The following is a 24546-nucleotide window of genomic DNA, read 5'->3' as shown; positions in this document are numbered from 1 at the left end:
CTCTCTCTCTCCACCTCCACCTGTGCGTCCCGCCTCCCGCAGATCCGCCAAATCCCATTAAACCCCAGCCCCACCAGCCACGCACGATCCCCATAGGCTCGGCGCGCAGTCCCTGTTCCCACGCTCGGCAGCCTTCCGTAACCTCATGGGATTCCGTAGAGCCCCGCCCTTCTCTTCTCCGCCGGCCCTGCTGGTCGCTTCCGTTCAGGACCGCCCCTCCACACCTGGCTATTTGGTTGGCCAGCGCCCTCGTCGTACGTCATTCATCCGCGCCACCCGGAAGCCGCGGTTCATACCAATCGTTCTTATTGCCGGCGGCTCTAAGGTAACGGCTGTGTTTGGGTGGCCCTGGGTGGCGGGAGCCCAGAGTTGGGAGGGGCAGAAGGCGGAACCCCCGGCATGAGCCGGACGAGCCCACTCCCAACACTGAGAGGGTGCAGATGTAATGCACTTGAGGCCAAACTGAGTGGTCAACGTGGTCTTCCCTCTCCTTATTCCTCAGGAGCCCATCATGGCGACGCCCCCTAAACGGCGGGCTGTGGAGGCCACGGGGGAGAAAGTGCTCCGCTATGAGGCCTTTATCTCTGACGTGCTGCAGCGGGACCTCCGGTGAGTGACAGCGTGGGGGGCGGGGCGTTTGGAACGTTGCACGTGGTGGGCGGGGCGTTTGGACTCAGGGCGTAGCCTTCTGATTGGTGGGCGAGGCGTTCGGAGCCCGGCCCCGCGCGCCTTCCGAGCGGGAAGGAGGGGCGACATCCAGGCTGGGACGTGGCGGGCTTAGTGGAAGGTATTTCTGCGCAGGCGCGGCCTCTGATGGCACTAAATGGTTGAGAGCTAGTTTTCCGAAGCCAGAGTTCTCAGGTTTGAATCCTGGTTTGGCCACTTCGCCATCCGTGTGAACACGTTGTACCTCGCCTCACCTTTCTGAGCCTCAATTTTCCTCATCTGTGAAGTGGGGCAGTTGATGGAACCTTCCTCATGTGGTAGTTTTGAGTTTTCAATGTGTTGAGTCCTTGTAAAGAGTTTAATGTAGATACTAGAGGCTCAATGAGTATGAAAAATTGTTATTACGATCATTATTAATCTGAGCGGGAAGTAGAGTATTCAGAACTAGGATTATGAGCATCCTAAAAGAGATGGAGGGTTTTTCTAGGGTGAGAATGAGACTTTCTAATTGGAGAGAGGCATTGGGAGTAGAGTATAATAATAATACAAATAAATAATAGTTACATATATAGAGCTTACTATTTGGCAGGCACTATTCTAAGTGCTTTATAGTAAATACTCATTTAATCCTCCTAATGACTGTATGAGGTAATACTTGTCATCCCCATTTTACAGATGGGGAAATTGAGTCCCGAAGAGGTTACTTACTTGCCAAAGTCACACAGCTAGTAAAAAGGAGAGCCTGGATTCAAACCCCAGCAGGCTGACCCAGAGTCCGAATCTTAACTTCTGCACTAAAATGCCTCTTTTAGGGCATGGTGACATGAGGGTCTCAGAGGGTCATGATATGAGGTATTCCAAGAGGGACAGGGCTTCCTGTTGGTCACCATTTACTCTTGTCCCATCATGTCCCAACAGAAAAGTGCTGGACCATCGTGACAAGGTATATGAGCAGCTGGCCAAATACCTTCAACTGAGAAATGTCATTGAGCGACTCCAGGTGAAGACACCAGGGTTAGATACCATTGTGTGGGAGGTGGGAGGGCAGGGGAGGGAGACAGGCAGGAGGAGATACCCCAGACCAAAACCTGCACCTGACCTACAAATTGACCATTGACCCCTACCTCTTTTTCCCTGGCGCTACAGGAAGCGAAGCACTCGGAGTTATATATGCAGGTGGATTTGGGCTGTAACTTCTTTGTTGACACAGTGGTGTGAGTGTCTACCCGTCCCTCTGAGCCCACAGAGTTCAGCTCCCCCCCCTTCCTTCAGTCAACAAATGTTTTTCTGAGTATTTGCCCTGTACCAGACACCGTGCTAGGTGCTGGAGAAGTGACAGTGAATAAAATAGGACAAAATCCCTCCCTCCTTGAGCTGCAATTTGGGGAAGGTGGGGGGAGGGGAGTAAAAAAAAAATCTTAAATAAACTGTATGGTTTGCTAAACAGTGGTAAGGACTTCCCCCACTTCCTCTAACCACTGTTTCCTCAGCCCAGACACTTCCCGGATCTATGTGGCCCTTGGCTATGGTTTTTTCCTGGAGTTGACACTGGCAGAAGCTCTCAAGTTCATTGATCGTAAGAGCAATCTTCTCACAGAGTAAGTCCATTCCATGAGGATAGTGTCTACAAACACCACCATTCGCAACACCCTTCCCCCCTGCTCCATGGCTGCCTGGGATGATACTTAGGGATCCATCTCCCCTCCTCCTCAGGCCTAGGGCTGAGGAAAGTGGGGATGCAAGGCTCAGCCCCAGGTATAGCACATAATAAGCACTCAGTAAATGTTCATTCACACAAACATTTATTGGGCATCTGCTGTATGCCAGGCTCTGTGCTTGGCAGTGGGGAGGCAGCAGTGAACAAGACAGAAGGTTCCTTGAAGGCTTAAGTTATAGAAGGACTGTACTGTTATACACAAGCACAGTTTTGACCAGATCCGGGAGGTCTCACCCTTTAAATCAGTAACGATAAAACGAGTTACCTCTGACTTCGCCTCCTGCTAATTCTCCCACTCGTTCGCTCTGCTCTCACTACATTGACCTTCATGGGCATCTTTAAACACTCCCAGGATGATCCCACCTCAGGGCCACCCCACTGGCTGTTCTGCCTGCAGCACTCTCCCCAGATGCCTGCATGGCTTCCTTTCTCCTCACTCAATTGAAGTCTTGCTTAAATGTCACTTCCTCAGCGAGGCCTTCTGTAACCTAACTTTAAAATTGCAACCCCCGGTACTCCTGATTCCCCTTCCTTGTTCTACTTTTTCTTTTTTCCATAGCACTTGTGTCCTCCTCATGTTTACTGTGTAATTTACTTCTTTCTAATGTGCATTGCTTTCTTCCATTAGGCTATAAGCTTTATAGAGGGAGATATGTTGTCTATACCCCAAGTGACTAGAATAGTGCAGAGCATATAGTAGGCACTCCGTGTTTGTTGAATGAATTTAAAAAGGTATGCTGGAAACAGATTGAAGCAGATCTCTGTTGGTGGTGATGGGGAGGTAATGTGGAGGGAAAATGTGGGCTCTGGTTGAGTTTAAGGTTTTGTTAAGGGAAGGGGAATTGGGAGTGTAGATGCAAGGTTTGAAATGTAGCTCAGGAAGGCCTCCTAGAGGAAGTGACATTTGAGTCACTTGGTTGAGTGAACAAGCCATGGGGCTATCTGGGGAAGAGGATTCCTGGCAAGAGGACCAGTGTGCCTGTTGTGTTAGAGGAACTGGCAGGAGAGGCGAGCGTGGCTCGGCTGGAGTGCGGGAGGGAACGCTGAGCATTACACTTCAATTAACATCTCACAAGTGAATACCACAGATAGAAAATTCCTTCTGGGTTATATTTATCTTTATCCCTACGAATAAAGATTTCAGAGTTGTTTCTTCCAGAGTTGCCTCCCTTAGGGTTTCAGTAATTCTTTTCTTTTCTAACCTTTCCAGAGTTTCAGTGTTAGTAGACCCAAAAGAGCCTCAGACCTGCTGAGATTTCTAAATCTTAGATTTCTCAATTCTTAAGTTGTCAGTGCCTGTCTCCTTGTCTGGTCTTTTTAATATATTGACCTGGTCTATTAGTGTGATGAGAAATGTGATTGAATCTCTTATTACTTTATTATAATTAATAGGACTCCCTAGAAGTTTAATCTTTCTAGGAAATGAGGATTCGAGTCTGTGTAGCTCACTCTCCTCTTTAAAATACTTGGTGACTTGGGATACACTTTGAACTAACTTTCTTTCAGATTATTTTATGTAACCAAACAATCTGTCAGTCCTTCCTGTTCTTAGTATATTTCTTTGTTTGGGGAATGGGAGGATCAGGTCTCTGTGTATATTCTTTCCTGATTACACAGAAAGGAGTACATATCCACACTGCCTTACGTATTAAATCAGTAGCAATAAATTAAACGTATCCCTTTTGTGTTACAACTAGCATTTGGTGAACTTTCTATTTTTCTCCTTTTTTTTAAGTGTTGAACTCATAGCCTTTCATAGACTAAGCTTGTACCATTAACTAATTTTGTTCTCTTCTTTGATTTCAAATTGTCCCTTAGAAGCTGATCAAGATCATTCATCTGTTCTCTGAGGGGTACCCCTGATATTCTTGCAAGCATTCTTGCTCTCTAGCAACAACACCATGCTCCATTTGTTTCCTGTCCTTAAACGTAGACTCAACCACCTTTTGAGGACTTCAGGTTCCTTTGAGTGGAGTAGTCATTCACTTATTCATTCAGCATACATTGGGTGCCTACTATGTGCCACACACTATTTTGATTCTCCAGCCACACTGGTCTCTTTGCTGTGCCTCAGATATGCCAGGTACACTCCCACCTCAGCGCCATTGCTGCTGCCCTGTGTCTGGCACACTCATCCTCCATATAGCCACATGATTTGCTTCTTCATCTTAAGTCTTTACTCAAATGCTTCTCAGTGAAGCCATCCCTAATCACTCTAATTAGAGTTGCAGCCCCCACTCCTGCACTCCTTATCCTCTCTTAGCATTTAATTTTTTCATTGTACTTAGAACCATCTGACATACTCTATATTTTGTTCCATCATTTGTCCCTCTTAACGAGAATTTGAGCTCCATGAGGCCACGATTTTTGTTTGCTGTGTTTGCTGCTCTCTCCTCAGTACCTAAAACTACCTGGCATAGAGTAGAGATTCAAGAAATGTCTTTGAATCAGTGCAGTCCAGATGATGGCCAGGCATCTCTGCACAGAAGCAGGTCAGCTAGTAGGATGTCCTACCACCTGCTCTGGGGAAGTGATCCAAGATGGAGGTAGTTCTTGAAGTGATGAGGAATCATCATCCTCATGATCATAAGTGGGGTCCACTTCGCCCCTTGTTTCTTTTCTCCAGGCTCAGCGACAGCCTCACCAAGGACTCCATGAATATCAAGGCCCATATCCACATGTTGCTAGAGGTGAGAGCAGCTCACCCCACTCTCAGACTCTGTCTCCAAATGTTTAGGGTGGTGACTTGAGGAAGGGAGGGGACTAGAGATGGGAATGACCATCTTTCCCTCTAAACTGGAACCAAGCTGGAGCCAGGCTGGCCCTGAGGGAGGGGATGTCAGAGCAAGCCTGGGGCGGGGCCTGGACGCAGTCTCTGTTCAATCTATTCTCTCCTCTTTTTCAGGGGCTTAGAGAACTACAAGGCCTGCAGAATTTCCAAGAGAAGCCTCACCATTGACTTCTTCCTCCTTCCCCTGACATTAAAAAGCCTGAATGCCTTTGAGTCACATGGCCCTTCTTTTCCCCCTTAGCCCCCCCTTTTTGCTCAGGTGTCCTGTATCTAAAGCACAAAGTTACTAGGAGGCCCAGAGATCCAGTCTCTATGTGGAACATTTAAAGTCCCCCTGAAGTCCCACCTCCAGCCTGTTGCCTGGCAGCATTTGACACCTGACTTTCTGCTCTGCCCTCTCTTGTGTCGCCTTAGCAACCTGGGCCTCCATCTGACACTTCTATTTCTTTTCCTGAACACTACTCTTTGAATTACCATAGAGAATGGGCCGATTCAGGGTGGAGGTTTGTTCCCAAGGCAATCAGCCTTTCACTCCTGGCCCTAAGGTTTACCCCTCTCCCACACCCCAGTCATTCCTCAGGTACCTTCAATTCTTAAATTACACCCACCGCCGTCTTGGCTGCTAAATACTTCCCAGTTTCCACCAATGGGCGCAGAGCCGATCCCGCCCTCCTTGGTCCGGCCCCTATTCTAGGTTGAGTCCAGCTTCCGTCAATCAATGCAGAGCCAGGTTCCGCCCCTTTATAACTGGCTGCAGTTCGACCCTGCCCTGTTCGTAGGCATTTAGTTTCCGCCCTGAACGCTCCTTGGCGTGTCTGGCAGCTGCCCTGCCTTCCTACCTCTGCTCCGTTCTAAATTCGTGTTTTCTAGCCAATCACTATAGAGTTACCCTGCCCGCCTACGCAGAGCCCTGACCCGACCCCCCTCCCGGCGGGCTGTTACGCTTATTCTATACAAGTCCTGCTTCCGCTGAGCAGCGTGGAGTGCAGCACCGCCCGGTTGCTGTTTTGGCAGCTGTCTAGGAGTCCCTCATCCGCCAATCAGCAGGAAGCACAAGCACCCACCCCTATCCTCGGTGGCTGTCTTCCATCAATCCCATATAGGCCAATCAGTGCGAGGCAGGCGCCCCAGGAAACTAGGCAATTGCCGATTGTCTATCAGTCTTTCTTGAGCCAATCAGCGTGGAGCACAGGCCGGGCCGAGCACACCCCCTTGGAACCAAGACGGCTGTCTGCGTTCCATCACTTCCCCTTGGGCCAATCACGGCATAGCTCTGTGGGGCAGGGCCCGCCTCCCCAACCCTGTAAGCCGCGCGCTCGATCCATGGCGCTTTGGCCAATCATTGAGAGGCGGATCGTTCGGCTCCTCCTCCACGGGCCCACGTGAGTGGTGGGGAAACGCAGGGGCGGCTTCTAGGCGCCGCCGCCGCCGCCGCCGCCGCCGCCGCCGCCGCCGCCGCCGCCGCCGCCGCCGCCGCCGCCGCCGCCGCCGCCGCCGCCGCCGCCGCCGCCGCCGCCGCCGCCGCCTCGGAACCCGGGCCTGGGGGGCGGTGGGGCCGCGCATGGAGCCCCCGCCCCCCGGAGCTGCCAACATCGCTCCTGCGCTACGCACAGGTGAGCCCGGGGTCTGGAGGGTAGAGGGCCCGGTCCGTGACCCCACGTATCCTTCCCGCCCCCGCGCGAGGGATGTGGCTTGGCCCGTGGCCTGCTGGTGTTCGACTCCTCACCGCCACCACCGCGGCTGGTGGACCTGCCTGTGGCATTGTCCCCTCTCTTCGCCCCTTGTAGTGGATCTGACCGTGTCCTAACCCCTTTTCCTGTTGTATAATGGATCGGTCTGCGTGCTTATATTTCTCCCCACCCCACCTTACAGTGGACTCGTCCGTGGTCTTGCCCCCACCCCCACTTATAGGGGACCAGTCTCTGGCCTTGTCTAACTCCTTGACAGTAGGTGCGTCTGAGTGTTTGTATTTCTCCTGTCCTCAACTTTCAGGGGCCCGGTCTGTGGCCTTGTTTGTTCCACCCCTTCTGTTTCTTGTAGTGAAGCAATCCGTGGCGTTGTCCCCCCTCACCCCTCTTTAACAGTGAGTTAATGTGTGAATTTGTATTCCTGTCTCCTCCAGTGTATCAGTCCATGGCTTTATCGCACACACACCCATTTTACAGCGAATCAGTCTGCATGCTTGTATTCACATCCCCCTAGTTATCAGCCCATTGCCCTGTCCTCCCTTTTTTGTAGACTGTCACTTCAGTCCTTGGGCTTCTCCCTTCCTTTTAATAATGGCTCAGTTTAGTGCTTTTTATCTCCTTGTTTTCAGTAGCCCAGTCCATGGCCTTGGCCCGATTTCCTTCTAATCAGTCTGTGTGATAGCTTTTCTCCTCCTCCACTTTTGTGCAGGAATCGGTGTGCCTTTCTGCTCGCCTTGCTGCCAATAAATAAGATAAGCCTTCGCACCCCCACCTCGCCTTTGCAGTGGGTCTGCTCGTTGGCCTTCCTGCTGCCCATGTGCTTGCATTCCCACCTCTTGGGATACCCTCCCGTGACTCTAGTGTTTTGTAATCCCTCCTCCAGAAGGGTCAGCCTGTGTGCTTCATTTTCTCCCTCCTTTCCTTGCGGTGCATCAGTGGCCTTCCCTGCCCCGCTTCCTCCTTAATAGTGGACCAGCCTGTGTACTGGTTGAACCCAGGTCTTTATTTTTACTCTAGAACACACCCCCTCATACACACTTAACCACTAAGACATTGTGCCTTGCTACAATAAATAAATAGATTAGTGACAATGCCAATAGGAGCTAACATTTATTGAGCACCTACTATGTACCAGGCAAAGTGCTTTATATTAATGAGCCCATTTAATCCTCACCACAACCGGATGATATAGGTACTGAGGACAGTTTGGCATGGCATAGGGAGGTTAAAAACCATACTCAAAGGGGACCCAGTAAGTACCAGGTTAGGTTGCCCCTCAGAACACAGGGTAATTTTTGAGACTCCTCTCATCCCATCCCACGAGGCCCCACTCCTTAAAAACGAAATTAGTTCCCATGTCCAGGTTTTTGTTTTTGCTGTTCCCTCTGCCTGCAGAGCTGTCTCCATTCCCACCTTGTCTCAGCACCCATCCACCTCCCTTCCCAGCAGCTGTGTCACCTTAGTGATGTAACCATTTTCTCTCTGCACTTCTTTCCTCATTTGTAAAGTGAGGGAATCAGAACTAGAAGCCCCTCCAGTGTAAATAAAAATACCTGTGAGTTAATAATAAATCAACTAACCTCTCTGGCCTTACCTGCTACACCTCCCTCCCAACTCTGTTCTGGCCACACTGACCTCCTCACTCGTCCTCAAACATACCAGGCGCCTTCTAGCCTCAGGGCCTTTGCAGGCTGTTTCTTGTGCCTGGAACACTCTACCCCTGATCTCTGCATGGTTCTTTTCAGGGCTCTGTTCAGATGTCAACCTGTCCCTTCTCTGCTTGATTTGTCCCTTTGCGCTTTATCACAGTCGGACACACTGTTTACCGGTTTCTTGTCTGTCCCCATTAGGATTGGAGTCCCATGGGGGCTTACAGGTTTGTCTGCTCGTTCACTGCTGGGTCTCCATCACCTAAAAATATACCTAGTATGTAGTAGGTGCTCAATAAGAATTTATTTCATGAGTGAATGGGAAAAAATATTGTTTCAGACAAATCAGGGTTGGAGAGCAAATGGAGGTGAAGAGGGCATATGAGAGCAAGTTAAGAGGCTAGTTAGTTGGGACTGTTCATTCAACCAACAGTTACTGAGCACCTACTGAGTACCAGGCATTCTTCTAGGTGCTGGGAATATGGGAGGGAACAAAACAGAAATTCCTGCCCTTGTGGAGCAGACATTTGCTAAAAGTCGGGGAGACAGACTGTATAAATAAAACAAATAAGTAAAATTAGGTGGTATGTTAGACAAGTGCTAAGGAGGAAAAATGAAGTAGGGGAGGTAGGAATAGAGTATTGGGGTGGTGAAATCTTACACTCAGAGCAGGCCTCACTTGGAAGATGACTCTTGAATTAAGGCCTGAAGGAGCTCAGGGAGGGAGCCCTAATGTCTAGGGGAGAAGTGTACCAGGCAGAAGGCACAGCCCGTGCAAAGGCCCTGTGATGGGATTGTGCCTGGCATGTTCAAGGAACATGAAGGGGGCCAGTGTGGCTGAAGCCAAGTGGAGGGAGGGCTAGGAGGCGAGGCCATGGAGGTGACTGGAGCCAGATGGTGTCAGCCATGGTGATGCATAAGGTGGGGGGAGGGGTTTGGGGAGGGAGAAGGATGACACACTAGCTGATAGCTACCGTTTGTTGAGTGTCTCCCATGTGCCAGAGGGACTTTTCTAAGTCCTTTACATATATTGGCATTTAATCCTCACAGAAGCCTTTGAGAGTAGGTGGATTTTGAGGCTATTTTACTTCGAGAGTAAAATATCCCCATTTTATAGCTGCAGAAACAGACCCAGGGAGATGGAGTAACTTGCTCAAGGTCACACAGCTAGAACAGGGCAGAGGACTATGAGGCTGAAGACTCAGAGAGGAGAACAGATTTGCAAGAGCAGACAGGTTATTCGCTGCATTGGCTCACACAGAGGAAGAATTAACTCTGCCTGGGAGATACCGGAACTTGGAGATTATGTGATGAAGACTTCATCGGGTGCCAAAAGGGGGAAGGGCACTGTTGGCAGGGAGAACAGCACGGATATATCCTCAGAGATGGCAACTGGGTGAACTCAGGGTGCCCATGATGTAGCAGGCCAAGCCCGTGCGCACCTCAGAGCCTTTGTATATGCTGTTCCCTCTGCCTGAAGCACCCTTCCCACAGATGTCAGCATGGCTTGCTACCTCCCCTCCTTCAGGTCTCTGCTCAGATGTCATTTCCTCAGGGAAGCCCTCCCTGCACACCCTGTGTAAAACAGCATCCTTGCCACTCTCTAGGATCTTACCCTTCTGTTTCTCTTGATAGAGAGCTGGTGGTGTAAGGTGGCTAGGGTCACTGCCTGGAGCCAAACTGCCCAGGTTTGAAGCCCGGCTCTGCCAACTTTCAGTTGTGTGACCTTGGACAAGTTACTTAACTTCTCTGTACTTCCGTTTCCTCCTGTGGAAAATGGAAGGGTAATAATAATGCCCACCCCGTAGTGTTGGTTTGAGGATTAAATGATTAAAATGGTGTACAGCACACAGTAAGGGCTGTATGCCTGGTTCCTATTTTTTAAGTTAATATTATTATTCATAGCATACACGTAGGTGTCTAGACTGACCATCTCCAAAATTGACCTCCTGATCTCCCTCCAAAACCTGCTCTCCCGCAGTGCTCCCACCTCGGTTGATTCCAGCTCCATCCTTCTAGGTGATCAAGCCACAAACCTAGAATCACCCTTGATGCCTCTCTCACCCCGTCTTATCTGTCAGCAAATCCCGTTTGCTCTCTCTTCAGATTTTATCCAGAACTCAGCCGCTTCTCACCAGTTCCGCTACTAACGCCACCATCCCTCCCTTGGACTATTGTAGCAACCTCTTCAGCCCCTACAGTCAGTTCTCCTCACAACAGCCAGAGGGATCCTGTTAAAATCCAGTCACAGCCTGTCACCCCTCTGTTCACAGCCCTCTCATGGCTCCTGTCTCACTCAGAGTCAAAGTTGAAGTCCTTACAGGGCCCAAAAAAGCCTCACTCGGTCCAGCCCCCATTGCCCCTCTGCTCTCATCTCCTACTGTTTTGCCCTCCCTCCCTCCTCTCCAGCTATACCCGACTTCTTTCTCATCCTCTGACTTGCCCAGCCTCTCCACTCTTTCACGCTGGCTGTTTCCTTTGCCTGGATCACTGCTCCCCAGGTCATCACAAACCTGACTCCTTTACCACTTTTAGATCCTTGCTCAAATGTCACCTCGCCAGTGACTACCCTCCCTGGACCACCTTTCAGAAATAACAACTCCTTCCCTGCTTCATTTTTTTCCGTAGCTCTTATCATCCTCTGACATATTCTTTTCTTGTTCATCTTGTTTCTCATCTGTCTTCCACACTAAGATGTGAATTCCACCAGAACGGGGATCTTTGTCTGGTTCGCTGCTGTATCCCCAGCACCTGGCTCACAGTAGGCACTCAATAAATGCTTGCTAAATGAATGAGATGAAGAGAAGAGAACACATCTGAGTAAGGCAGATTCCTAGAACTCTTATTAGGGGCCAAGTGGGAAATGTGATAATAAACGAAATATAAAGCTCTGTGTGCTTGATGAAAACCATCAGTTTTCTCCTTAACTGATAGATTCTGTTGCAGCTAGAAGAGGAAGTGGTAAAATTGCCTGTCTTCACCACCAGGAGTCACACTGAACTCTTGCTGCCTCTGAAACAAGCAGGCTTTTGAAATCAACTTAGTGAGGTCTGTGATGACAGGACTCTAATCTGGTCATTTCATGGCTCTGTGGCTTGTGTGATTGCCTAAAAGTGTGTCTGCTGAATGAACTTCGAAACAGCTCAGACATAAGAGGATCATACTGGATATTTCATTACAGATTACAGAACCAAGCTATAAATAATAGAGGGAGGTTCTCTGAAACCTTCTGATTTGGAAGATCTTATTCTTAACCCAACAGTCCCAGCCAGTGAACAGTTGATTGATGAGAGCTCATTCCTTAAGGAATAGAAAGTTCATGTTTATTTCCAATTCGCTCTCAGCAAAGAGAACAGTTATGTGGGGACAGGGAAGGTCCTATTCTCTGGGGGACATGCTGAGGGAGCAGTCAGTGTGAGGGGCAGTTTAGCCTAATGGTTTAAAAGCTCAGACAACTGGAACCTGACTGTCCGTGTCCAAATCCTGGCTCTGCCACATAATCCTGTGTAGCCTGTAGACAGCATTTAGGCATTTTGTGCCTCAGCTTCCTCCTCTATAAATTAGTGATCATAAGAGTACCTACTTCCTAGAGTTGTGATGAGGGATAAATGAGTCAGTACCTATAAAAATAGCAGTACAGGTGTACACGCCCTTATCCAAAACCCTTGGGGCCACATGTGTCTCAGAATTTCACATTTTTCAGATTTTAGAGAGGTAACAAGGAGCACATACAAGATGTTACATAACATCCTTAGTGGGCTCCATAATCAGCCACATTTAGATTTCTGTAAGGGAAATGTATGAACAGTCACACTAAGCGAGGATCAGTAAAGACCAGAAAGGGCCTTCTTTCGTTTCAGAACAGGTTTTGCTGACAAGAGGGTTGCAAAGAAGCTTTGTGTTTTTAGATCTTTTGGGATTTTGGAATAGCAGATAAGGAATTATGAACAAATCAGAAACTAGTATTGAGAGCTTATCATACCCCAGGCACATTATATTTAATCTGTACAATAACCCTATGAACTTGGTATTATTGTTATTATCCCTGTTTCACAGATGAGCGTGTTATTATCTCTGTTTCACAGATGGGCAAATTGAGGGACAAAGAGGTTAAAGAATATGCCCCGGGTCACACTGCTAATAAGTAGCAGAACCAGGATTCCAACCCTGGAAGTCTGGCTCTAGAGCCTGGGCACTTTTCCAGTAGGCCATATTGCCTCTCTGAATAGAACAATGCCTGGCACTTATTGAGCACTCAATAAATGTTAATTATTGCTGTTCTCAAGAAGGAGAATATACAGGGGCAGTAACAAGTCCAGGAAATGTGGGGTAGAGGGACAGAAGAGAGCAGGCATTCAGTTGCAGGAAGGCTTCATAAAGGCAAGGCCCCTGGGGCTGGGACTTAAATGGTGAGGAAGACTTCTAGGCAGAGGAAGGAAGCCCCACATGAAGTGAACAGCCTTTTCAAGGGGCTGGCAGAAGGAACCTCCTGGAAAACTTCATGTTTGATGTGGTAGAAAATGTGAATGAAAACGTTCAGGTGAGGGTCATTGTACTAGTTTTCTATCTCTGCTGTAACAAATTATCACAAACTTCGCTGCTTAAAACAACACAATTTATTCTCTTACAGTCCTGTAGGTCAGAAGTCCAGCCCGGGTCTCACCAGGATAAAATCAAGGTGTCAGCAGGGCTACATTCCTTTCTAGAGGCTCCAGGGAGGATCCATTTCCTGCTCATTCTGGTTATTGGCAGAATTCGATTCCTTGAGGTTATAGGGTGGAGGTCACTGTTTCCTTTCTAGCTGTCAGCTGAGGGCCATTCCCGGCATTGCGAGGCCACCATATTCCTGGGCTTTGAGCCCCCTTCTTCCATCTTCAAAGCCAGTCATGGCAGGTGGAGTCCTGTCACACTTTCAATCTCTCCTGCCCCTTCTGTCATCACACCTCTCTGAGCTACCTTTCTGCCTCTTTCTTTTTTTTTTTTTTGATGGAATTAAGTTTTTTATTTGCTTATTTTGAAACCTGAACAAAAACTGTACCTTTTTATTTATTGCAGAAACAGCTTTCTTCTGCTTTTATTAAGAGTTCGAGGGCCAGCCCCCATGGCGTAGTGGTTAAGTTCAGCGTGCTCCGCTTTGGTGGCCCAGGTTCACAGGTTCCGATCCTGGGCAATGGACCTACACTATTCGTCAGCGGCCATGCTGTGGCAGTGATCCCCTTACAAAACAGAGGAAGATTGGCACATGTTAGCTCAGGGCTAATCTTTGTCAAGCAAAAAAAAAGATGAAGATTGGCAATAGATGTTAGCTTAGAGTGAGTCTTCCTCAGCAAAAAAAAAAAAGAGAGAGAGAGAGTTCACGTGATTAGATTGAGCTCACCCGAATAGTCCAGGATAATCTCCCTATCTTAAGGTCCGTAACCTTAAATTCATCTGCAAAGTTCCTTTTACTGTGTAACATCCTGTACTCACAGGTTCCAGAGATTAGGATGTGGACATGTGAGGGGGGACATTACTCTGTCTACCACAGTCTGCCCTCTGGCCCCCAAAGATTCACATTTGTCCCACATGCGAAATACATTCACGCTATCCTAACGTCCCCAAAAGTCTCATCTCGCAACAGGGGTCATCCAAAACCAGGCTGAGGAGCTTAGAATCTAGTCTGAGGGTGTTTAAGGAATGATGGTGAGGTTTGGGAACAGAGGTGGAAGCAAGATGGCAAGAAAAGAATCCTCCTCCTGCTGACCTCTTACCCCTCCTGTGTCCACAGCTTCTTGGCTCTGAGCCATCTGCCTTCAGGTACCCCAGGGATGACGTGAGTGCTTCCCCAGTGATGGACCCCTCTGTGACGCTGTGGCAGTTTCTGCTGCAGCTGCTGAGAGAGCAAGGCAATGGTCACATTATCTCCTGGACCTCCCGGGATGGCGGTGAGTTCAAGCTGGTGGATGCCGAGGAGGTGGCCCGGCTGTGGGGGCTACGCAAGAACAAGACCAACATGAATTATGACAAGCTCAGCCGGGCCTTGCGGTACTACTATGACAAGGTAAGGTGTCTGAAACCAGGGCTGGTAACCCCCAACATTTATATCAGTTATTTCATTTTCTTGTCTTAATTGCTGTAGCTATAACGTTGAAAACAATATTAAAATTTGCCTTTTCTTACCCCATCCTCTGGTACTCTCAGACCAATATTGGGCCCCCCATTTATCTCAGTTATTTTATTTTCTTGTCTTACTGCTTTGCCTAAAAGCTTCGTAGCAATATTAATACTGATGCTTACTCACCCCACTCTCTGAAATCCCCAAAGTCATACTGTCCTACCACACCCTGCACGACAGTTCATTTTCTTGCCTTATTCCTACAGCCAAAACTTTTGAAAACACTATTAATAATGACTCTTTCTCAGCCTGTCTTCTGGAACCCCTGGACCAGTCCTGGGCTCCCCCAGTTATTTCATAATCTGCTCTTATTCCAGAATAAGAATTCCAGAATATTCTTATTCCTAGAATCAAAACCTCCATGGCAATAGTATACTAACCTTTCCTTAGTTCATCCTCTGAGACCCTCGACATTTTTATCGATTCTTTTCTTTTATTCCTTTAGCTAAGACCTCCAAAACAATGTGTAACGCCAGCTCCATATCCCATCCTCTTGGATTCCTGGAGCAACACTGGCCTACCCCAATATTTATATCAAGTATTTTATTTTATCATCTTATTCCTAAAGCTAAAATTTCAGGTTTTCCTTATCCTCTCAGACTCCCAGAGCAGCACTGGCTTTCCCTTCCCCCTCAATATTTATACCAGCTATTTTATTTTATTTCTTTACCTGAAACTTCCAAAACAATATTAATGAATATCCCTTTTCATTCCTTTTCTGAGAAACGCAGATCCACCTTGTGACATATCTGACCAACATTAAGATGTCCCCAGGATGCTCTAGTGCCCCCCAGATGCCTCTTGTCTCCCAGAACAGCCCTGGACCTATTAGGGCTGTACACCCTTAATCATTTATAGCATTTATTCCATTTTCGTATTTTATTTCTTTAGCTCAAACCTCAACAACAATATTAATAATGAGGCTCTCACTCCGTGCTCTGAGACCACCAGAACATCCCTGAGACCCTCCAGATCTATCTATGCTGAAATATGCCAAACATGCTCTGTGACCCACCCAAACCAGCCTTGAGATTACCCCGATATTTATACCAGTATTTTAATGTTCTTGTCTACTTGCTATCAGTCACTTCATTTTCTAATTGCCTTAGCTTAAACCTCCATAACAGTATTAATAAGGAGGCTCCTCACCCTGACCTCCCTAGTGACCTTGCCCTGTTCCACATCTTTGTCAGTTGCTTTAAATAATCCTCTATATTAATAATTCACCACATTCTTCTACATTAATCTTTTCCAACATTTGTATCAGTTACTTCATTTTCCTATCTTATTGCATTATCTAGACTCCAAAACTGTGTCCTAGCATCCCCCCCCGAAGGCCTAACCCTGTTAACACCCAGACACCCCTGGGGTTCCTGGAGCCAGGAGGAAAACTTGCTCCTGCACCTACTTCCATAGGTGGGCCCCATGGTGGAGAGGAGCCGGTGTGGGTGGGGTGTGTATCTGAGGTGGGGTGGGAGAATTGGACAGATAGGGATAAAGAGTGACAGAGGGAGACTTGGAGGGGATGGATGGGAAGGAGACAGGGAGGGGAGCCAGGGAAAGGGAAGGAGGGCAGTAGACTAAAGGAAGAATTGTAGACGGGAGAATAGAGAAGAGTGAGAAACTGGGGAATACAGAGAAAGGAATCGAGATGAGGAAGAAAGAGAGGTAGCGCTGAAGGAGGAAAAGGGAGGAGCCCCAAAATTGAGAAAGAGATGGATGAGATGTGAAATGGACTGCGAGGGGGAACAAATGGGGAGGCAGACCCGGAGGCAGGATGGTGTTTATGTAGAAAGACAGGAGAGGGGCCCGAGGGAATAAAGACACTAGGAGACATACCCCTTCACCACCACCCCCATCCACACCCTCCCTCCACTCTGGCCCTTTCTTCTGAGGCCCACTATCCTGTCTCCTCCCTTCCCAGAACATCATCCGCAAAGTGAGTGGCCAGAAGTTCGTCTACAAGTTTGTGTCCTACCCCGAGGTCGCGAGGTGCTCCACTGAGGACTGCCCGCCCCAGCCTGAGGTGTCTATCACTTCCACTGTGGCAAATGTGGCCCCCGCTGCTATACATGCCATCCCCGGGGACACTGCTTCCGGGAAGCCAGGCACACCCAAGGGCGCTGGAATGGCAGGCCCAGGTGGCTTGGCACGCAGCAGCCGGAATGAGTACATGCGCTCAGGCCTCTATTCCACCTTCACCATCCAGTCCCTGCAGCCGCAGCCGCAGCCACAGCCGCCCCCTCATCCTCGGCCTGCCTCAGTGCTTCCCAACACTGCCCCTGCAGGAGCAGCAATGCCCCCCTCAGGGAGCAGGAGCACCAGTCCAAGCCCCTTGGAGGCCTGCCTGGAGGCTGAGGAGGCTGGCCTGCCTCTCCAGGTAAGGACTGGAATATGGAAATTCAGTAAAAGGGATGTACAATTCCCAAATGAGGAGGAGGGCTGGAAGAAGGGACATAAATGTCCTATTAAAGGACATACGGTGGGAGGAGGGACACAGAAGTCCTCTTGGAGAAAGGGATGGGGAGGAGAGCTATGCAAGTACTGAGAAGGAAGAAGGAGATTAAGGGTGCTACAATTAGTAGTACGCCTAACATGTAGTAGGTGCCCTGAATGTATTTGGTTAATGCCCTTGTTCTCACACTTGAGCACTCATCACAATCACCTGATGGGGCTTTTTAAACTACAGATTGCTGGGGCCCAGTCCCAGAGTTTCTGATTATGTGGGTCTGGGGATGGGCCCAAGAATTTGCATTTTTAACTAGTTTCCAGATGAGGCAGATGCTGCTGGTCTAAAAAGCAAATTGAGAACTACTGCTTTCATGAATGGGGGCAGTATCCCCTGGAGTCCTGCCCATAGGGCAGCCCTGCCCCCATCAGTGTCTCACCCAGGTCCCATGCCCCCTAGATAGGAAGACCTGCCCCAGAAGAAGCCCCACTTCCTTGGCAAAGTCCCACGTCCAGTTGGAGGTCCTGCCCCCATTTGCAGCCATGCCCCAACTACCAAGTCCCTCTTTCCAAGGGAAATCAGTAGCTTCACTCCCCCAGCAATCCTTACGTGCCCCCTGTGCACCCGCTCCTCTCCCAGGTCATCCTGACCCCGCCTGAGGCCCCGAACCCTAAATCAGAAGAGCTGAATGTGGAGCCCGGGTTGGGCCGGCCACTCCCCCCAGAAGTGAAAGTGGATGGGCCCAAAGAAGAGTTGGAAGCCGCAGTCAGTGGGGAGGCGGGGTTTGTGCCGGAAGGTGCGAAGGCCGGGCCGGAAGTCCCTCCCACAGAGGGCGTGCCGGCCAGGCTGCCCCCGGTCGTCATGGAGACTGCGGCGCCGGTGGGCGGCCTCGCAGCTTCCACAGCTTCCAACACGGAGATTGCCCAGCCTCAGAAGGGCCGGAAGCCCCGAGACCTTGAGCTTCCACTCAGCTCGAGCCTGCTGGGTGGGCCGGGACCCGAACGGACTCCAGGATCGGGAACTGGCTCAGGTCTGCAGGCGCCAGGGCCTGCGCTGACGCCGTCCCTACTACCTACGCACACATTGGTGAGTGCCTGGGAAGGGGGAGACTGGCCACCGGGACCCATGGGATCGGCATGGGGCGGGTGAGCAAGGAATTATGCTGACTGCGAGGGCCAATGTGGTTATCGCTGAGCGAGGTGAAGGGCGGAGCCTCTGACTGGGATTGGCTGCACTGAGGCCCGGGCTGGAAGGACGGGGCTTGAAGAAAGGGCAAGCGGTCTCCACTGCTAAGGGATCAGGCGCCCGAAAGGAGGGCGGGTCTGGGGAGTTTTGTGGGCGGGGACTGAGGGACCGAGAGGCTTTTTGTGAGAACTGTTTCGCGGTTGGGACATGGCTTGAGGAACCTGAGAGGGGCTTTTTGGGCTAGGGTTTGCTTAGCGGATTTCCTGTGAGGTATACAGGGCGGGTATTAAGAGTTGGAGGTTGACCCTGAGCTGTTGGGATGACGACTTGTGAGGTTTAAAAGCGGCATGTGGATGAGGTGCTGTAGGTTGTCTTGCCCAATGAGGCTGGGGGTGGGCTCTCAGAAGTTGGGAGGGGTTGGGTTGTCTGTAAAGTTGGAGAGCTGTCCCGGCGCGCCCTTGGTAGTTATGATCTGGGCCTCTGCACTTTTGGGGAGTAACTTCGGCAGTCTGAGTGGGAGATCTGCTGGGGCTGGAACCAAGTTCCTTCTGTTGTCCCGCACCTGCCGTCTGCTCACTTGAGCTCCAACCACCCCTTCTCCACAGACCCCGGTGCTGCTGACGCCCAGCTCGCTGCCCCCCAGCATTCACTTCTGGAGCACCCTGAGTCCCATTGCACCCCGTAGTCCGGCCAAGCTCTCCTTCCAGGTAGGATCTTCTCCCACCCGTCTCAGAGAGGGTGAGAGACCCTAGTATGGCACCCATCCTTGACCTCTCCCTATTTCTGTCCCCAGTTTCCTTCCAGTGGCAGCGCCCAGGTGCACATCCCTTCCATCAGCGTGGATGGCCTTTCAACCCCCGTGGTGCTCTCCCCAGGGCCCCAGAAGCCATGACTACCACCACCAACACCACCACCCCCTTCTGGGGTCACTCCATCCATGCCCTGAACTTCTCTCCAGCCAGCCGTCTCAAGGAGAAACATAGTTCAGCTGACAGACTCGTGCTCTGGTCGTGGTGGGGTGGGGATTCTTAGAAAGAAGGATTTCTTAATATCCCTTCCACAAAAAACATACAACTTCTCTCTTCTTGGTCAGTCCCCCAGTGGCCGCCCTTATACGTCTCCTACTGCAGTGGTGGGGGCGGTTTATTTATTGATTTTTTGAAGACCACTGGGAGGAGCCTGGCCCAACCCTTTTTGGGGAGATGGTGAGGACATCTCCCCATCTCCACATTTTTCCCCCAGGATGAGACAGTCGGGGTCTGGGCCTGAGAAGGACCTTTCTTTATTTATTTCTCAGCCTGCCCTTGGGGAGCTGAAGGAGCCCTGTCTCCATTTGGCGGTGTGGGTAGAAGAGCTGGCTGCTTGTAGTTTATTATTCCTGGCCATACCCAAGGGTCCAGGAAGAATTTGTGCTGTTTAACGGTTTGGGAGTCTTGTCCAAGGAAGACTCACACCCTTGGAATAAGAATTTCCACCTCCCCAGCCTTTCTCTCATACAGCTTGTCCTTTTGCAACCACCTTTGTCGCCAGGGAGGAATGCCCCTTTTCTTCTTCTCCCCCTGAGAAGCCATGCCTGTGTCTGCCAAATTCCTGGGGTCCTGCCTATTACCTCCCAATGGAGGGTTTTTTGGGGGGAGTGGTCCCCGTCTGGGGGGCCCCTCCAGCCAGTACTCCAGGTCTTCCTGTCCCCCACCCCCTGCCATTTTGATAGTATAATCTATTTTTAAACAGGGCTTTTCAATAGGGGAGAGGGGGGCATCTCTTCCTATATCTGAGATGGGGTGGGTGGGAAGGAAGGGATCTGGGGGGAATCTTCCTGCCACCCCCAAGTGTTTATTTTTGATACCAAATGTGTATTTTCAGCTCCCTCCCTCCCAGCCCCCCAATTTCCTGCGGGCGGGTACAAAGGACCCTTTAAGTGTCCCTGGAGTTGGGAGGGAGGAATGGGGGACATAAAGCCTGTTCTATCTGAATTCCAGGCTGGAGAGGTTGGGTTCAAAGGACTCCTGGGCTCACCGATCCTTTCAGCACCAGTCCAGCCCAAGCCTGGGGACCTGGGGGTTGGTGATTTAGGGGACGGTGCTACACCTGTCTCCACTGTTTGTTTTACTTCCCCAAAAATGGATCTTTTTTTCTAAGAGTCCCAGAAAATGGGGAATTGTTCCTGTAAATATATATTTTTAAAGATGGTGTTGGAGGCTGCTAGCATTTTTTCCCTGAAGCTGTTGGGACTGAGTGTGACAGGCATGACTTTGTGTGGAAGGCGGTGAGGGTGTGAGGTTGATTGTGAAAGAGACAGCATGATGGTGTGTGTCAGAAATAGTATTAGAGACTGAAGATTGGTAACCAGGTGTGTGAAAAAGAGAGAAACTGTGGAAAGCTGTGATCGCATGTATATATGTGCGAAACTGTGTGAGAAAGTGAAAGTTGTGACCACAAACTTGACATTGTGGCTGTGTGTCAGAAAATCACTGTCAGACTGAATGAGTGATTAAGGCAGTATACAAGAAACCGGTGGTGTGTGTGAAATAATGTTTATGAGAAGGCAGTGGGGGCTGCACATCAGTCTCTGTTTGACAGACTGATGGTGAGCCAGACAGACTGAGTGATCAAAACAATGTGTGAGAGCCTATATGGGCATGAAAGTGTGGTAGAGATTGTCAAGGACTGTGTGTCGGTGAAAGAGTTCACTGTATGTAAGCAGGTACTCAGTGTTTGGGAGATAGATTGTGTGTGAAACTGTTCGTGCAAGGCTGTCGTATCAACTAGAGTAATGGGGCTTATGTGTGAGAAGTTGATTGAGAGAAAATGGGTGCCTGAGACACAAGATACATGAATGCGGGATTGTGTGTTTGAAAACTGTTCACGCGAGACTGGCAAAGACTGTGTAAGAAACTGGGAAAAAACGGCTATGACTGGGAGAGCATGAGAGGCTGTAATTGTGTGTGTACCAGAGACTAGTGGCAAATTGATTTACAGTGACTAGTCTAGCCCACAGGTTCAGGGACTGTGAAAGTGTGAGAGAAAATGATGGTGAGTCTGAGTGAAGTGGTACCACATAACTGAGCGAGAGACGATAAGTAAGAATAACGTCAGCGCTGCGTGAGAGAAAATTGACGACTGAGCAGAGTTTAAGAGTATGTGGGTCTGCGAAACATTTCATAAGAGATTATAAATTGGAGACTATGTATTTGTGAAAAACAGAAAATGAGACACTGAGAGACCATGTGATTGGTGTGTGGGAGAAACCAGCAAGGCTGTAATTGTGTTTGAGTGTACGTGATAAGCTGACTGTATGAAGAAGAAGATGATGTGAATAACTGAGATAGGCCCTGAGAGACTGTGTGTGTGAGACTTAATGAGAGCCTAGTAGTGATTGTGAATTAGTGACTACACATGTCAGAAGCTGACTGAGGGAAAGTGACTGTGACACCGAATGGGTGACTGAGACAGTATCTGTAAAAGTGATTGTGTGAGTATGTGTAAAACTCTTCGCGTGGGACTTGATTAAAGGCTGTAAATAAAGGACTGGGTATGTTAGAAACTGCTTGAGAAGTGTGAGACTAGGTGGTGACTAGGACAATGTCTGAGGTATTGTGATTGTGTTTGTGTGTGCAACTCAGCTATAATCGGACTGTGGGTGTGTGAAATAGGGGCTTGATTGTGAAGAGGTGCGAGAGAAGATTTTGTATGTGTACAAGAAACTTCATGAGAGACTAGTGGCTGTAAATCAGTGACTATTTGTGGATGTGAGAAAATTATGGCCTGTGTGAATGGTTGAAACATCTTATCAAAAGGTGTGACTGGTTTGTGTGCACGTGAAAAACTGGTAAAAGTAAATCGTGGTGATATTTGCCGAATGAGACAGCCTATGAGACGTGATTGTGTGTGTGTGTGTGTGTGTGTGTGTGTGTGTGAGAGAGAGAGAGAGAGAGAGAGAGAGAGAGAGAGAGAGAGAGAGAGAGAGAGTGTTAGTAGGAGACGATAGTAAGACTGGGAATCAATGACTCCCTGAGTGAGTGGCTGAGGATGTCTGAGAGGCTGTGTGATCGAGTATGTATATGAGCCTGTTTGTAACAGACTATAGTTGAGGCTGGAAATCCAGAACTATGTGTGTAACTATGTTTTTTAAAAAGTGAAGGAAAATGACTGAGACCAAATGAGACTGTATGAGAGACCACGAATGGAATGTGCCAGGCCTAGGGGAGAGCCCTCTTCTGTTTGTTCTCTTCCTCCACAGATCCCTCCTCCTCAATCCCCTGGGCTGGCTTCTCCCAGTTCTCCAAAACTTGAAATGCTGAAGTTCCCCGGGGCTTTGCCTGGGGTTCCCTTCCCTCTTCTCACAAGCCCCCTTCAGGCAGTCTGCCCCAGTCCTGGCACCTGAGACCCGACTCCCCTGGTGACGCCCACATTTTTACCTCCAACCCAGACTGTTCCTGTTAGCACTTACCCAGAATCTCTAAGTTTTGTTTACTTCGTTTATTTAGTCATTCAGCAGATGTTTGCTGAGCCCTGCAGACACAGTGGTTAACAAACCAGACAGAAACCCCTGCCTTTAGAGCTGGTATTTTAGTGAAGACGTTGGACAAGAAACAAATACATCATGTCAGGTGGTGGTGCAATAATTACATGAGACAAGACTCTCTCACTCTTTGTTTAAATAAGAAATCTGCAGAGTCGTTTTATTGCCCAAACGTGTGGGAGCAGATGAAAACGCCGACAGTCCTCTTCCACAGGAATCCTATGAGTATTTATACAGTTTAGGAACAAAGGAAATATCGATTATAGCATTATTACCTGGGCAACGGGTGATAGATAAAGCAACCAACCAGAATTACAGGTTTCTTGGGAGTTTGTTTTCACAGGATAACGCAGCACTGATGTCTGAAGTCTTAGAATCTTAACAAGACCCTTTTGTTCAAAGCACACTTGCAAAGACAGGCTATATTATCAGGAAACAGAGTACGTCTGTAATGGATATGAATGTCAACACGCCTTATCACCCATAAAACAAGACCAATGTTCTTGAGAAAGTTCTGTTTTAACACCTGACCAAATCAAATTCTTTTACTTTAATTTGCAGAATGGTATTTCTCCCTCCATGAATGCAAGAGAAATGAGACCTTGCCTTCCTAACTTTCTTAGACTCCTTTTTGTTAAAAAGCTTTCTGTTTTTAAAGCAGGCTCTAGAGTTTCACTCATTAGGGCTTATGAAAAAAAAAAGAGGGGGTCGTGGAACTCAGTTTTACCTGCATGGAAAATGAGCTGAAGAGGAATTAATTATTAACAGTAAAATAAGGAGCATGTAGAATAGTTTTTGTAGATGAGACCTACAAAGAAAAAGAGGGGTCAGGGACTAGAATGATGGTTCTTAAAGTGTGGTCCCCAGACCAGCAGCTTCCGTGTCACCTGGGAGCCTGTTAGAAGTGCACATTCTTTTTTTTTTTTTTTATAATTTTATTTATTTTTTATTTTTCCCCCAAAGCCCCAGTAGATGGTTGTATGTCATAGTTGCACATCCTTCTAGTTGCTGTATGTGGGACGCAGCCTCAGCATGGCTGGAGAAGCGGTGCGTCGGTGCACGCCCGGGATCCGAACCTGGGCCGCCAGCAGCGGAGCGCGCACACTTAGCCGCTAAGCCACGGGGCCGGCCCAAAAGAAGTGCACATTCTTGAGCCCCACCACAGACTTATAGAATCAGAAACGGGGGTGGGGCCCAGCAATCTGTGATTTAAGAAACCTTCCAGATGATTCTGATGTATGCTAAGATGTGAGAGCCACTGACCTAGAGAGCGACAGGGGTGCCGTACATAAAGGGTAGCTAGGGACAACCTCTGTGAGGGAGGTGACAGTTATTGTCTGTCTCCACTTTCAGAGCGCAAGCCCTTTGAGGGCCAGGATTTTTGGCCGTCTTGTTCTCTGTTCCGTCCAATGCTAAGAACAGCATCTGGCACCCGATGGGTGCCCAATAAATATTGAATAAATTTATGTAACAAACACAGAGCATGTACTGTATGCCAGGCACTGTGCTAAGGACTTTTTAAAATCTTTACTCCCAATCTTTGCAACAAACCCTATGATGTAAGTTCAGGGAGGGAGGTGTCACCTACCCAAGTTACTCTGATGGAACATGGCCAAGCCAGTTCCCTGCCAACCACCCCTCCCCAGGCCCTGAAGGTGTCCCCGGCTGGGCCCCTGGGACAGTGGATATCCCCAACTCACTCCTCCTGAATCCTCCCCACACTCT

The 24546-nt window shown here is 49.0% G+C and overlaps 2 protein-coding genes across 3 annotated transcripts; both read left to right on the top strand.

Moving 5' to 3' along the window:
* Nucleotides 1–264: 264 nt before the first annotated feature.
* On the top strand, nucleotides 265–5430 carry UXT (ubiquitously expressed prefoldin like chaperone). 2 transcript variants are annotated; one of them, XM_058535759.1, is made up of 6 exons: nucleotides 265–325; nucleotides 503–609; nucleotides 1585–1666; nucleotides 1813–1880; nucleotides 2157–2264; nucleotides 5289–5430. In XM_058535759.1, exons 2-6 carry the CDS (start codon nucleotides 512–514, stop codon nucleotides 5413–5415), a joined length of 483 nt encoding a protein of 160 aa, XP_058391742.1. In that variant the 5' UTR covers nucleotides 265–325; nucleotides 503–511; the 3' UTR covers nucleotides 5416–5430. The 2 variants fall into 2 exon arrangements, with proteins under 2 accessions (XP_058391742.1, XP_058391743.1); XM_058535760.1 differs by lacking the exon at nucleotides 265–325 and adding an exon at nucleotides 5010–5073 and having other exon boundaries at nucleotides 408–609; nucleotides 5289–5387.
* A 1249-nt stretch (nucleotides 5431–6679) lies between these two features.
* ELK1 (ETS transcription factor ELK1) lies at nucleotides 6680–20491 on the top strand. Its single transcript, XM_058535758.1, has 6 exons — nucleotides 6680–6787; nucleotides 14279–14551; nucleotides 16590–17045; nucleotides 17754–18200; nucleotides 18905–19006; nucleotides 19093–20491. The coding sequence occupies exons 2-6, from the start codon at nucleotides 14342–14344 to the stop codon at nucleotides 19189–19191; spliced, it is 1314 nt and encodes a 437-aa protein (XP_058391741.1). The 5' UTR covers nucleotides 6680–6787; nucleotides 14279–14341; the 3' UTR covers nucleotides 19192–20491.
* Nucleotides 20492–24546: the final 4055 nt, after the last annotated feature.

The sequence above is a fragment of the Diceros bicornis genome, chromosome X (genome assembly GCF_020826845.1).
Source record: "Diceros bicornis minor isolate mBicDic1 chromosome X, mDicBic1.mat.cur, whole genome shotgun sequence".
Lineage (NCBI taxonomy): Eukaryota > Metazoa > Chordata > Mammalia > Perissodactyla > Rhinocerotidae > Diceros > Diceros bicornis.
Note: the sequence above shows the minus strand (reverse complement) of the source record. Positions and strands in the feature narration are given on the sequence as shown.

Bases quoted from the DNA above. Each gene is read 5' to 3' on its own strand.
- ELK1 (XM_058535758.1), top strand. From the start codon at position 14,342: ATGGACCCCTCTGTGACGCTGTGGCAGTTTCTGCTGCAGCTGCTGAGA. The intron at 17,046-17,753 runs GTAAGGACTGGA...CTCCTCTCCCAG, and splicing joins AGGCTGGCCTGCCTCTCCAG to GTCATCCTGACCCCGCCTGA. The intron at 18,201-18,904 runs GTGAGTGCCTGG...CCTTCTCCACAG, and splicing joins TACTACCTACGCACACATTG to ACCCCGGTGCTGCTGACGCC.
- UXT (XM_058535759.1), top strand. From the start codon at position 512: ATGGCGACGCCCCCTAAACGGCGGGCTGTGGAGGCCACGGGGGAGAAA. The intron at 1,667-1,812 runs GTGAAGACACCA...CTGGCGCTACAG, and splicing joins ATGTCATTGAGCGACTCCAG to GAAGCGAAGCACTCGGAGTT. The intron at 2,265-5,288 runs GTAAGTCCATTC...CCTCTTTTTCAG, and splicing joins AAGAGCAATCTTCTCACAGA to GGGCTTAGAGAACTACAAGG.